This window comes from Prunus persica, chromosome G7 (genome assembly GCF_000346465.2).
Source record: "Prunus persica cultivar Lovell chromosome G7, Prunus_persica_NCBIv2, whole genome shotgun sequence".
In the NCBI taxonomy this organism is placed as follows: domain Eukaryota; kingdom Viridiplantae; phylum Streptophyta; class Magnoliopsida; order Rosales; family Rosaceae; genus Prunus; species Prunus persica.
The window spans coordinates 6750432-6764069 of record NC_034015.1 but is presented as its reverse complement, the minus strand read 5'-3'; the positions used below and the strand labels follow the sequence as shown (position 1 = coordinate 6764069).

Below are 13638 nucleotides of genomic sequence, written 5' to 3'. Positions count from 1 at the left end.
CCCCCCCCCCCCCTGGCGGGCTCTCTTCTCTCTTCTCCCTCCCCGCTGTCGCTCTCTCTCCACCAAAATCCATCTCAATAAATTAAAATCCGACATACCCCCTCATCCTCTCTGAAGTAGTTTGTAATCCAACAAAACACTCCCATTCCCCTCCTCCTCTGTGTCTCTCTCTCTCTCTGCCTAAAACCGTTGAAACAATCGCAACCCAAATGAGATTTAAATACAAAAATTAAAACCCATCGAAAAAAATTTTCTTGAAAATTTTGACACTGCTAGAAGCAGTCCACAGAGGAAAAAAAGAGAGAAAAGGTGGGGTTGGGCGTAGGTTGCAGGTGGAGATGGGGGCGATTGGGTTGTGGGCAAGAAAAAAACGGAGTTACACGGAGAGCACAGCGAGGAGAGAGGGAGAGGAGAGAGAGAGAGAGAGAGAGCTACAACTTTATTTTTTTTTTTTTAAAAACCAATTTTAAATATTTTTTTTAGATTTTAAATGTAAAACTATTTTTTTAAAAAAAAATTTGTGTATTTAGATCTACGTGGCATTATCTCATTGGATATGCGGGCAATATATACATGCCACGTCATCAATTTAATAGTAATTTTAACGGAACCTAACGACATGGACCAAATTGATATATGACATAAGGACCAATAATATAAAAAATGAACACATAAAAAATCAAAAGTCCACAAACCTCAATTACCATTTGTAATAAAAGCTCTATATAAAAATAATCTTGGCTTAAGGTCGATAAAGCAACAGGTATATTATTCATTGCATGTGCCCAAATCCAATTATGCAACAGCCAAGTAGGCCTAACATTATCCAAAATAAGAGCGCAAAGGAAAATCACCAAACTAGTCATACTGATTTGCATGTGATCAATTTTAGTTTTAAAAAAGAGATATTTAGTCTTATACTCATTCATAGCACTAATAATATAAATAAATCCTACAACATTTAATTTCTATAAATAAACTATTAAAAAAACTCAAAAAATGACAGATGGCCCTATTGAATTTGATTTTGATTAATAAATTACTTTGATGCCCTTTTGAATGTTTTGGGCTTTTTTATGAGATTTTAGGGTTGAGTTTGTTTTAAGAAATCAATAACAGCTTTGCAATTTAAAAGAAGTTAAAAGCCTTTTTGTTATGTTGTAAATGGACTTTAAGTGTGTTTCTAAAGTCCATTTCATATAGGTTTTTTAATAATTTGAGCTCCTATATTGGGTATTATAGTGAATTTCCCTTTTTAAAAAATCTTGTTTAAAAAGTTGTTTGGTTAATAACTTCAGTTTTATGTGAAACTTATAAATTGAAAAAATAAAATTGTTCAAATGGTGAATTAGATATCATAGAATTAAAGTGCAAGTTACAAAGACTTCATAGTATTTTTCGCTGAAAATTTTGAAGTTAGGATTTTTTTTTATTAATTTTTTATTGGATGTCCTCAGGCTTAGATGTTTGGAGCCGAATGAATGAGTCGATGGGTCGGATCCAATTCAGGAGGTCCCAAATATCAAGTATTAGTAATTGCAATGCATGTGTGGTGATGTAAAATTGGTGGATGAAAAATGAGGATTAAAAAAATTAAAATTAAAATTAAAAGGGAGACTTTGAAAAAGCCCAAAGGAGAGAGAAAATTTTTAAAAGAAGCAAAAATGGACAAAATTGCCCTTATTTATTTTTTGATTTCCTAAGAAATCCTTTACATTTGCATGTCTTTAGTTTGAAAGTTGAGAGGTTATTCTGTCTTTTTTGAAAAAGCTTTGGCTTTTTCCAAAAGTGAAAGTTTTTTTATGGGTAAAACCTAAATTTACTAAATTAAAAACACTTTCGAGTTTAAGAAAAAAAATAATAAGGGTACATAATTCTGAAAACTAGATTTCACTTTTTTGAAACCGAAAATGAAATCTGTTTCCAAACATATTTTCAGTTTTCAATAAATCTGAAAATTAAATGGGTATCACACAACCCTTTGTAGCTAATGAATCTGGCATAAAAAAAAACATCCCAAATCCTAACCCTTCACTAATTTCATCCCTTGGCTACAAACCCTAAACTTAATTTAATCTTGATCTTCCACTTAATTTAATTGATATCTCAACCATTTGTCTAATTAAACTCTGTGTGTATCTGAAGAACATTAAACAATTGTCCTCGAATTTAAATTTTTGCGATAAAATTTATAGTAATGCTATTTAGACCTCTTTCTCCCAAAAAACACTCTTAGAGCATTTTCCACCTTGAGGGGGGAAGAAGCCATTGTTCTTTCCCCCTCTCCTCTCTTCTCTTCCTCTCTTCATCCTTTCACCTCTTCTCCCATTTTCAAAGACAAAGGGTTTTCCCTATTTGTCTTAGTTTTGTTATGATTTTCATCCAACCATTAGTGGCGGCTGTGGCTCAGCGTCAGATCTTCACCTGCATTTCAATGTCAGATCTCCATTACCATCTTTTTTGCAATTTCTTTATGTTTAGAATAAGTTGCAGAGACTCTTTGGGTTCTCTGTGTAGTTTTCACCTCTCCTTTTGTGAGAGTTTTTCATCTCTCCTTTGTGAGAGCTTTTCATCTCTCCTTGGTGAGAGTTTTATTTGTATTGTTATGGCTTGGTTTTTTCAAGCTTTATCTCTTTTTTATTATTCTAAGTTTACAATCTTAGTTGGGATGCATATGTTAGAGTTTCTTCGATCTTGCCTGATTGTTGGTGGAGACATACCTGATTTTCTTAATTTTGATATTAAACCGCTCCCTTAATGTAATGGCCCTTTTGTGGCTAGTTTGTATTGGGCCTTTGTGGCTAGTGGCTTTTTTGGCTAAATTATGAATGCAATCATAGAATTTCTCAAAAAAAAAAAAAAAAAAAAACACTTTTTTTTTTTCGCCAAAGTTATGAAGGGAGGGAGGGGAAACTCACACACGAGGGTACCGGCTTAATGCTATTTGGAATTTTTTTCTTTTTATGCCAAAGTTAGGAAGGGGAAAGGGGTGAACTCACACACATATGTGTACAATGGTGGCTTGAATCCATAACCATTTGGGAGAACACCAAAGGCTTTGGATAATCCAACTAACATCTCATTGGCATCTTATTTGGACACTCTAAATATATTGACCATATTTAGTTGACCACATTATGTGGCAGCTAATGGTTTTGTGCCATGTCAATTAAAATTGACACATATGTTAATATCTTTTATTACTTTTGGTCTTTTAATTGTGAAAAATAATTACTAACGTTTTGTTTCTTTTTTATAATAATAATTTCATTAAAAAAAACAGTTAATTATTGTTATACTCATGGACACAATGTCAAGTCTTCGAGAAAGGTGGAGTAACTAATATGTATTTTTTGTTGTCTAAGACATTTTTCATAATTAATATGCATTTGTAATCTTCCTGTGTTTTATATTTTTAGTTCTAATTACTAAAACAAATGGAAAAGAAAAAGGCAGAGGCGGAGTTAACTACTACATCGTAAGTGGGTTTGAATTTTGAATTTTGTTTTAATTTCTTTATTTAAATGATAAATATTTTACCATTTTACCCTTAGAATGGTAAATAGATATTTTGGAATTTTGAATGTTTTACCATTATTCTATGCTTCTGCCTTTATATATACTAAGCCCCATTGCGTATGTTTTTAATTTTTAATTTATTTTATTTTAGAATTAAAAAAGATAATGGGTATTTCTATTCCATGAAAATAGGATCCATTATCTGATTTTTCTTTTAATTATAATTTTTTATATATGAAAAAGTGTGAATTTACCATATTATCCTTATTTAATTAATAATTTCAATTCTTAAGGTTTGCATTAACTAATGACATTTTCTGGTATTTTGAATGTTTCACCATTCTTTGCCTTTTGCTTTATATATATAGATATAGATATAGATATAACAACATATAACAACACGGCTACTCTTTTTAAACTTTTTAAGAAATTCCTTGGAAAAATAATAAAAGTGAATGTATACCAGTCCTTAGCCTTCCACCCAGAGAAATCTGCCACTTTCGCCAATGCATCTCTCCACTCTTGCACCTTCGTTTTGTCATCCGAACTAAATCTTTCTTCTAGTTGTGTAAAGGCTTTCTCAAAACACCCTGTTTGTTTTCGTACATGAGATGGATCAACATAATAGAAAATTGGTAGCACTGCTTCTCTTGCTTCCATAAATTTAAGAATGTGTAGAAGTTCATCCAAGCACCATGTTGAGGATGCATAATTTTGTGAGAGGACAATAAGTGCAAACTTTGATCCTTCAATCGCAGCAATCAGTTCTCCAGAAATAGATTTTCCCTTCGAAATTTTAGGCTCATCCCTGAAAGTTATGATTCCTTGAGCTCTCAATGTTTCATATAAGTGGTCTGTAAAGCCCTTCCGAGTGTCATCACCTCTAAAACTGAGAAAGACATCATATTTCCATTGAGGTGTTGTAGATGGAGAAGATGAAGATGTTCTTCGTGTGTACATCACCACTGGAACGAACTTAATTACTTAGCTATGGCAATTTTACTGAAGATTGTGACCAAATCCAGTACGAGTAATCTCAAAAGTTTTGATCATTCAACAAATCCTTTTTTCAACTGCATAAAATATTAGAAATGTTAAAATTAATGCACACTTGAATAATATAAAAAAAAATCTAGAATAATGGAGAATGAGCAAACCAACTTATGTCTTGAATATCGAAGTATGCTTTAGTATAAAATAATCAAAATGCTGTAATATAATAAAAAAAATGCTAGATTTATCACATTTTCATATCACATTGTGTACCACCTCTCTAATAGAGGTGAGTCCCATTACATTGATGGGCTCCACCTCTATTAAAGAGGTAGTACACAATGTGGTATAAAAAATGTGATAAGCCTAGTATTACTCATATAATAATAAACTAACCAACTAACGTATGTTGTTTGGAACTCTCCTATATACAGGCAGAGGCGGCGTTGAGCAGGAGCAAGGTGAGCAACAGATCAGGGTCTCACTTTGATGAGGGCCTCACAATTAATATTAATTTACATTTAAGATACTGGTGTAGCCTATAGCCTAATAATAAAATTATTAGTTTAGTAAAATTAATATTGACTTTTTACTTTTGAGACAGGCTTACAAAAGAAAAAGTGGGCCCCACATTTTATTGATATGAGATGCATTCGATTGTTTTAGCTTTTCATATATTAATAATAATAATGTTAGTTTTTCTATTCCTATTTAATAATAATTAGTAATTTAATGATCACAAAATTTTGATTATAGAGTTTGACCTTTTTTTTATAATTTTTCGTTCAAAACTTTATTTTATGAGGCTCTCTTGTTGTTTTGGCACAAGACTCCTAAAATTTCAGAACCACCACTGTATATAGGCTTGTTGCCTTGACAAATATGTAAGCTGAAAACTACCAGCTGTCCTATATCCCACTAAGTCCTATATCTAAAGCTTTGTACATTTCCTCCTCCATTCAAGTAAAACTATACTCTTTCAAAAGTTTTCTATTCCAAGTCAAACTATTGTCCTAATCATTAAACCAACCATTTCCTAAACCTCTCTTCTCCTATAAACTTACAATGGTATCAGAGCTTGTTCCGATCAACCTTGGGCGTCGGTTCATTCTAGTCCTCCATAATTCTAGCTATAACTCTCTCCCTCTTCCTATTTTCACCAGAGAAAACTATGACTTCTGGAATATTAAAATGAAGACCTATTTTATGTCTCAAGAAAATTCAACCGTGCAACAGTTGAGGCAACTAAAGAAGGATCAACAAAAAGATGCAAAGGCCTTACTTTCATTTCAACAAGCCTTGCATGATACGATCTTTCCAAGGATCATGGGAGCCACAACTGCAAAGAAAGCATGGAATACCTTGAAGGAGGAATTTCAAGGCAATGTCAAGGCACATGCAGTTAAACTACAAACTTTAAGAAGAGATTTTGAAAACATTAAAATGAAGGGTTCTGAGACCACACAAGACTATTATGCTAAACTAAAAGAAATAGTCAATCAATTGAGAGCCTATGGAGCAAAATATTAATGATTCAAGAATTGTTGAAAAAATACTTATCCGTCTTCCTAACAAGTATGATCCTTTAGCTATTGTCATTGAACAGATAAAAGATATAACTAGTCTGTTAATGACATAAATAATGGGCTCTCTTGAAGCATATGAGAAAAGATTGAGTAGGCGAAATGAAAATTCAGTTGAAAGCGCCTTTTAGTCAAAACTAAATTTAAGGTCTCATAAATCTTAAGAAGGGGAAATGAGATGTGGAGAAAATTCTAGAGAAGGAGATTATAAACCCAATAAGAATTGGGGAAATAAAAAAGAAATGGAGAGGATAAACTATCCTTCCTAGGGGGTGCGTAAAAATACAACCCACCCAATAAGAATTGACTAAACTTTGAATTAACTATCCTCCCTAGGGGTACTAACTCACCCAATTATTTTTTTATTTTTATTTTTTGTCTTTAAATTGAGAACCAAACTTGTTTGGCTGAGCTTTGAATGAATTTCAACAATGAACAAAGATGCAAACTTGGGTGTTCGAAATTCCAAGTAAAAAAAAGCACCTCACACAAATTATTGACTTGTGTTTCTCACCAACAGTCACCAAATAGATTCAAAGCAAAAACCACATGCCCTTGCCCAATCTGGGTTTATTAGCCCAACACGAGAGATAGCGGTGGTCCGGCAACGGTGATACACAGTATACAACCAAGGAATATTAGAAGAGGAAAGAGAGAATCACGAGTCTTATTGTTTTAGTGACGTGGACAAAAAGTACAGGTGTTGTTTTAAATCAGGTGTTGTATCAAGCATCTAAAGGTTGAAATTAGAGGTTCGGACTTGAACAAAAATCCGGATGACCGGATGTGAGAAAGATTAGAGGTTCCAAGGGCTCAAGATTAGAGGTTCCGTAGAGGATTTTAGATGTTCACTCCGTTTGTCCCTTAATGCATCTGCCCCATCAAAAAGTGTGTTAAACGGCTGATGTTGCATACATATAGGGCTCACATATTCAATAATATCATGTCACATGGATTAAAGAAAAAAATTATTTATTAAATAATTTAAAATTTGTAAACAATAAAACATTTAAGAAAAAACCACCAAGTTCAACAATTTTTTATGAAGAATTGCATGATATATCTGATCAGATCGTTACGCCTTTCGTGTGGGTCAAAACTTTCACGACAAGAATTTTCGCTGCCTTAGGACCCTTATAGTTATAGGAGCCATTTATTACCGCAAAAGCTAAAGCTCATCCGTCAGTCTAATTGTCAAGTCGATCTTTGGTTTTGAAATACTACCTGATCGATGGACTTATTTTTTGCTTAATATTAGATCGATGTCATCACGTGAATCGAAATACGTACTATGATTAAGAATGTTTTTAAAAACAAAACTCTAGCTAGCAAGCTAGGTATAGCAGGAGAGAGATGAAATATTGCTCGGATAACCGATAGCAGCTGCAGCAAACAATTAAAGTACGTTTTCTGCTTTTTGTATTTGAACAACAGAAAAAAGTTCTAGATGATGTTTAAAAAAGAAGATAGGAGATTTACCCGATTGTAGCCGAGATTAGAGAGTTGATGAGGTACTTTAATCATCTGGGTTTGAGTCTAGTCACTTAATCAGGCTCAATACAAGCAAAGCTAGCCACTACTGACTTGAGTGCTGCTGTGACCAGTCACCAGTCCATCGGTCGAAAGGGTTGCTGCTGAGGAAACTGAGTCTCCTCATCTGTTTGAGGTTTGTATTTATAGGCTTTTTCTGTGGTCCTAATTTCTTAGTCTTTTTCTTAATGGGAAAGCGTTGAAAATGGGTCTGGTAGGTTTGTCGTTTAACCATACCAAAAAAAAAAAAAAATCATATCAAAACCGCGTTATTATTTTTGAATTAAAAAAAAAGCCACCTTATTATTTTTTACTAAAACTCTGAAGCGGAAGGCCTCCTTAGGGTGACCTCGTACTGGGTGGATGGAGATGATGGGAGTCAACCGGTTGAAAGGCATGCTGAGAAAACTGGGTTGAATCCTATCCCCATATAAGAGGCTCCTAATTTCTTTGAGCTAGTTTTAGGTTTTTCTTTACCCTGTGATCCTAATTGTTTGTGTTTTTTTTTGGGTCTAAGATTCATGTACGCTTATCAATACAGAGTTTCTACCCCTAACTTCAGGGACCATACACAAAGACAAACACACAGAGCAGAATCATCAGGTCCCTTAAGAAATGTTCGCATCAGAATATGATGGTTTCCAAAACTATACAAGTCAATCAAAATAAAATCTTCACGGCATGTGTTGTAGCTGTGTACCAATGAAAAATAAAATCAGGCTCAATACAAGCAAAGCTAGCCACCACTACTGACTTGAGTGTTGCTGTGACCAGTCACCTGTCCATCGGTCAAAAGGGTTGCTGCTGAGGAAACTGAATCTCCTCATCTGTTTGAGGTTTGTATTTATAGGCTTTTTTTGTGGTCCTAATTTCTTAGTCTTTTTCTTAATGGGAAAGCGTTGAAAATGGGACTGGTAGGTTTGTCGTTTAGCCATGCAAAAAAATATATCCCATGTCAAAACCGCGTTATTATTTTTGAATTTAAAAAAAAAAAGACACGTTATTATTTTTTTACTATTAAAAAAAAGCACTTTAAGATTTATTATTATACCCAATATGGGGGCCCAAATTATAAAAATACTCCATATAAAATGGACTTTATAAACACATCCAAAGTCCATTTACAACATAACAAAAAAAACTTTTAACTTCTTATAAATTACAAAACTACCATCAATTTCTTAAAACAAGCACAACCCCAAAATCTCATAAAAATACTCAAAACACTAATAGGACATCAAAGTAATTTAATAATTAATATTAAATTCAATAAGTGCTAGAAATAGGTATATCATTAAATAGGGTTTAGGGTTTAGGTTTGTCGTTTAACCATGCAAAAAAAAATATCTCATATCAAACCGCGTTATTATTTTTGAATTAAAAAAAGCCACCCTATTATTTTTTACTACAAAAAAAAAAAAAAAAAGCACCTTATTATTTTTTACTAAAAAAAATGTTGGCTCATTATTTTTTAGTAAAACTCTGATGCCGAAGGCCTCCTTGGGGTGACCTCGTACTGGGTGGATGGAGCCTATAGGAGTCGATCGGTTAAAAGGCCTACTGAGAAAACTGGGTTGAATCCTATCCCCATATGAGAGGCTCCTAATTTCTTTGAGTAAGTTTTAGGTTTTTCTTGACCCTGTGATCCTAATTGTTTGTGTTATTTTTTAGGTCGAAGATTCACGTACGCTTATCAATACAGAGTTTCTACCCCTAACTTCAGGGACCATACACAAAGACAAACACACATAGCAAAATCATCAGGTCGTTTAAGAGATGTTCGCATCAGAATATTATGTTTTCCAAAACTGTACTAGTCAATCAAAATAAAATCTTCACGGCATGTGTTGTAGCTATGTACCAGTGAAAAATTTACGCGTTGATAAAGATGGGTGAACCAAACGAATTTACTCCCTGGATATACGTGGGAATGGGACATGTGTACCTCCGTTTCATGTCATACAGTGGCAGAGGACCCTTTCCTTTCCATGGATGGTCCAGCATGGGCAACTCTTGGGTTAACAAGAATTATGTATATATATTGAGGAGGGCTTCTATAGTGAGTGGGAAGTTATAAGGGGTGTTTTTGAGGGGTATGTAAGAGCCGTTGGATTTCATCCAACGGTGAGTTTTTAAAAGAGGGTGCATGTAGAATCGGGTTGAAATCTAACCCGTTAGAAACCCAACTTCAGTTGTTCCCCTCTTTCCCTCTCTGTGAAAAACTGAAGAACACAATCCTCTCTTTTTGAATGTAAAGCAAACCCACAATTAGAAGGATCCAAATCTCCCAAACCTTATAGTCACTCGATTGTCATTAGCTCGTTGGGAGGCCTGCGATCTATGGTATCCTGGGTATTACGAAGAATGGCTCTTACCTAGCTGTTGCCCTGTTTTGATTCTATAGCTCAAGTGAAAACCCCTTCTCTTTTTCATTCAGCTGACAAGATTCCAGATGAAAGCAAAGTAGCATATCTCTTTTTGTAGCTAGAAGCCGCAGCAGCAGTTGTTCCTCGATTTTGGTAGAGATGGAGTCTCAAATACCAAAGAGTTTTCTCTAATGTCCACCACATTCTTTCAAGCTGACTGACTGCAGAGCTCCCGATTGATTTTGAGAGGTAAGTTCACTTGCTGGATTGATTTTATTGGGTTAGGTTTATTTTTTGTGAGGGTGGGAAATTCGTCATTTGTGGCATCAATAATGCGTCATTTTTGGAATCAATAATGTGTCATTTCCTTATGAATATTCAATATACTTAGTTCATTGTTGTTGGTCGGGGTGGAAAATTATGAAATGTAGGTAAAAGAACCTAAACTTAGACTTAATGACATTAGGAGTAAGCAGTTGGAGAGGATATTGGGTGAAGTTCTGTAATTGGTGGTTTGAATTACATTTGTGTTCTTAGTTGAACATGTTGGTTCTAATGTTATTTTTACCAGATTATTTCACAAGAGATGACGTAACTTTTATGAAATTTTGCTTGCGTTTTGTGTAATCGGAAGTTAGGCTATGCGTATTTTGTGTCAATTTGGGCAATGTTTTGTGTAAGTGGAATGCATTGATATGTTGTGATGCAGTAATGACTGATTAATGAATGAATAATTGCTATGCAGTAATATAGAAGTGGATCAATAATATACGTAGATAAAATGTCTGGGGGCTGAGAGAGTGATGAATGTGCAACAACTAATGGGAGGGTTTATATTCCTGAAGTAAGAAATGAGGAAACACCAGCAGTTGGGATGAAGTTTGACTCGCTTGACCTCGTTTACAATTTCTATAATAGATATGCATTCTTTGCTGGCTTTGGTATTCGACTTCATTCTAGCTTTTGGGGGAAAAATAAGAAAGAGATATTGAGGAAAGAATTTGTATGTTGCAAACAAGGTGCATACAGGAAGGATGAAACTCGGGAGAGAAAAAGACAATGGGGAATAAGTAGATGCAATTGCAAAGCTAAGATTGTGGTTGTGAAGACAAATGGGAGCAAGAAGTATACCATATCTCTTTTTGCAGAGGGACACAATCATAAGATGACACCCTCAGAAAGAATGCATTTATTGAGATCACACCGTCATATTTCAGATTCTACAAAAGTACTCACAAAACAGTTGGGTTCAGTTAATATTCCCATTCATCAGAAGGTATGTATTTTCGAGGTGCAATCCGGAGGAATGGATAAAATCGGTTTTATCAAAAAAGATATCTACAATCTTGAATGTAGTGTGAATGGGAAGCTGAGGAACCACGATGTTGAACTAGTGACCGAGTATTTTATGGCTGAACAGAAAAAAAATGAGGCTTTTTATTTCAAGATTGAGGGAGATGGGCATGACAGGTTTAGTCGATGTTTTTGGGCACATGCAACTTCTAGACGGGCGTATGGGTTTTATGGAGATGTTGTTGTATTCGATACCACATTCAACACGAATCGATACGACTTGACATTTGCACCAATGTTGGGAGTTAATAACCATGGTCAGACAATTGTCTTAGCATGCGCATTTTTGAGCAAGGAAACGACTGAGTCGTTTGTTTGGATGTTTGAGGAGTTTAAGAAAGCCATGCCAGGTGGGGAACCTAAAACGATCATTACAGATCAAGATGCGGCAATGGCCATAGCGATTTCAATAGCCTTCCCGACTACATTTCATCGACTTTGCATATGGCACATCACATCAAAGTTCTCTGTTAAGTTACCACGTGACGCTTATAAGGAGTATTGGCGTGAATTTCAGAAAGCCATATGGGATACTGACAATAAGGATGAGTTTGATGCAAAATGGAATATTGTGGTTACAAAGGCTGGTTTGACTGACCATCCATGGCTAAGTTCAATGTTTGATTCAAGGGAATCTTGGGTTCCAGCCTACGCACGACAATTTTTTGCTGCTGGAATGTCAAGCAGCCAAAGAGCGGAAGGTTCTCATGGTTTTTTCAAGCAATACATATCAAGGAGAAATTCGTTGATGGATTTCATAATACGATTTGAGAGGGCACTTTCTCATCAACGTGAAAAAGAGTTAGTTGCTGATCACGTAGATGCATTTGAAGTGGCTCAATGTCTTCTACCGATGCCAATGAACAAACAAATGGCTACCTTGTACACAAGGACAATGTTTCAAAAGTTTGAGCAAGAACTAATACAAAGTACATCATGTTTCCTAGAGCTCAAAACAGAGGATGCTTGTAAAGTTGTCTTTAACGTGAGCGAAAGGAAAAATTGGGAAACAAGAGTGGCAGAAGTCGTATATGTCAAAGATTCTGACCACGCATCGTGTAGCTGCAAAAGATTTGAATTTGTTGGAATTATTTGCAAGCACATCCTAGCATTGTTCAGAAGGGACCAGATTGAATATATACCCGATAAATATATTTTGAAGACGTGGAAGAAAACTGCGAAATCTGGATTGGTGTCAGATGCAAATGGCAACGAAATTAAAGACTGTGCAGATCCTGGCCTTCTAATAAAGCGGAGTACAATGTCTCGACTTGCTTCAGATGTGGTTGAGGATGCATTAATGAGTGAAGAAGGATGTGAGCTACTGTCAGAGACTCTAAAAAGTTTGCAGGTGAAGTTGAAGTTGCTGAAGGATGGACCAAGTAATAACGAAGTTGGAGGGTCCAGCTCTCAAACACAATATATGAAAGACCCTAAGAGAGTGAGGTGCAAAGGAAGGTCGAAAGGAGTAACGGGAGCAAAGGAAAAGGCAATGAAGCGAGGGATTAGACACTGTCGGGAGTGTGGACGCATTGGTCATGATAGAAGACAATGCCCAGCCTTGAACACACCGTAAGATGCTAACACTATTTGTAATAACATCTAAAATTTGAATAGGTAAAATTTTTATGTGCTTGTGTTTGATGTTTATGCAGGACATCACCGTCGAACAATGACGAATCAACTCCAATACATCGTAGTGACCCATTATTCGACGATTTTGACAGGATGCACGGACCAACTGAATGATTTATATTTGTATTAGACGAAATGTGGTTGTTATGAAGATTAATGATCAGGTGAAGTTTTATAGATTCAGTTTTTGAATATTATTGTGTTTTTGTTCATGTCCACCGATGAGCTCTTACTATGTCCACTGGTAATTGAAATGAAAATTTGCTTGGTTTCATTCTTCCGTGACATTTGGAGACATGTTAATTTTACGTCTTCTCCCTATTTATAAATTTTCATAGACATTTGATCAAGTATGAAATTTGTAGTTATGTGAAGAAGCAATGACTTTTACCATGTAAAATGGGCAGTTTAGGATGAATTATGTTTTAACAGAGATTGATTTTTCAAATCCTCAGGTTAATGCAGCATTTCCAGCAGCCAGCTGTTGTTTCCATTACCAGTAATCATTTCCAGCAGTAGCCACTTTTTCCGACTGGTTATTAGGGGCACGATTTTGTACACTTTTGTAACTGAAGGATACTTGAAGCACTTTGTTGGAACAGAGCAAATAGAAAGCAGCGTGTAAAAAAGAAACATAACATTGCAGCTAATTACATTTC

At 35.1% G+C, this 13638-nt stretch overlaps 3 protein-coding genes across 4 annotated transcripts in view; 2 read left to right on the top strand and 1 right to left on the bottom strand.

Moving 5' to 3' along the window:
• The window catches only part of LOC18770871 (TMV resistance protein N), a 12534-nt gene extending 3974 nt beyond the window's left edge, over positions 1-8560 (bottom strand). The window contains exons 1-3 of one of the 2 annotated variants that reach the window (XM_020567682.1): positions 7575-8560; positions 5795-5873; positions 3983-4592 (exon numbers count right to left, since the gene is read on the bottom strand). In XM_020567682.1, the coding sequence (XP_020423271.1) occupies positions 3983-4479 (497 nt within the window). In that variant the 5' untranslated portion in view covers positions 4480-4592; positions 5795-5873; positions 7575-8560. The remainder of the gene's footprint in view (positions 1-3982; positions 4593-5794; positions 5874-7574) is intronic. The other variant, XM_020567681.1, reaches the window with a different exon arrangement.
• Positions 11298-12333, top strand: LOC109950351 (protein FAR1-RELATED SEQUENCE 5-like). The gene is made up of 2 exons (XM_020568920.1): positions 11298-12161; positions 12292-12333. The coding sequence occupies exons 1-2, from the start codon at positions 11298-11300 to the stop codon at positions 12331-12333; spliced, it is 906 nt and encodes a 301-aa protein (XP_020424509.1).
• LOC109950425 lies at positions 12519-13243 on the top strand. Its single transcript, XM_020569059.1, has 2 exons — positions 12519-12916; positions 13000-13243. Exons 1-2 carry the CDS (start codon positions 12606-12608, stop codon positions 13091-13093), a joined length of 405 nt encoding a protein of 134 aa, XP_020424648.1. The 5' UTR covers positions 12519-12605; the 3' UTR covers positions 13094-13243.

Coding starts and splice junctions, on each gene's coding strand:
- LOC109950351 (XM_020568920.1), top strand. CDS start 11,298: ATGGATAAAATCGGTTTTATCAAAAAAGATATCTACAATCTTGAATGT. Junction 12,162..12,291: donor AAGAGTTAGTTGCTGATCAC/GTAGATGCATTT, acceptor CATGTTTCCTAG/AGCTCAAAACAGAGGATGCT.
- LOC109950425 (XM_020569059.1), top strand. CDS start 12,606: ATGTCTCGACTTGCTTCAGATGTGGTTGAGGATGCATTAATGAGTGAA. Junction 12,917..12,999: donor TGCCCAGCCTTGAACACACC/GTAAGATGCTAA, acceptor ATGTTTATGCAG/GACATCACCGTCGAACAATG.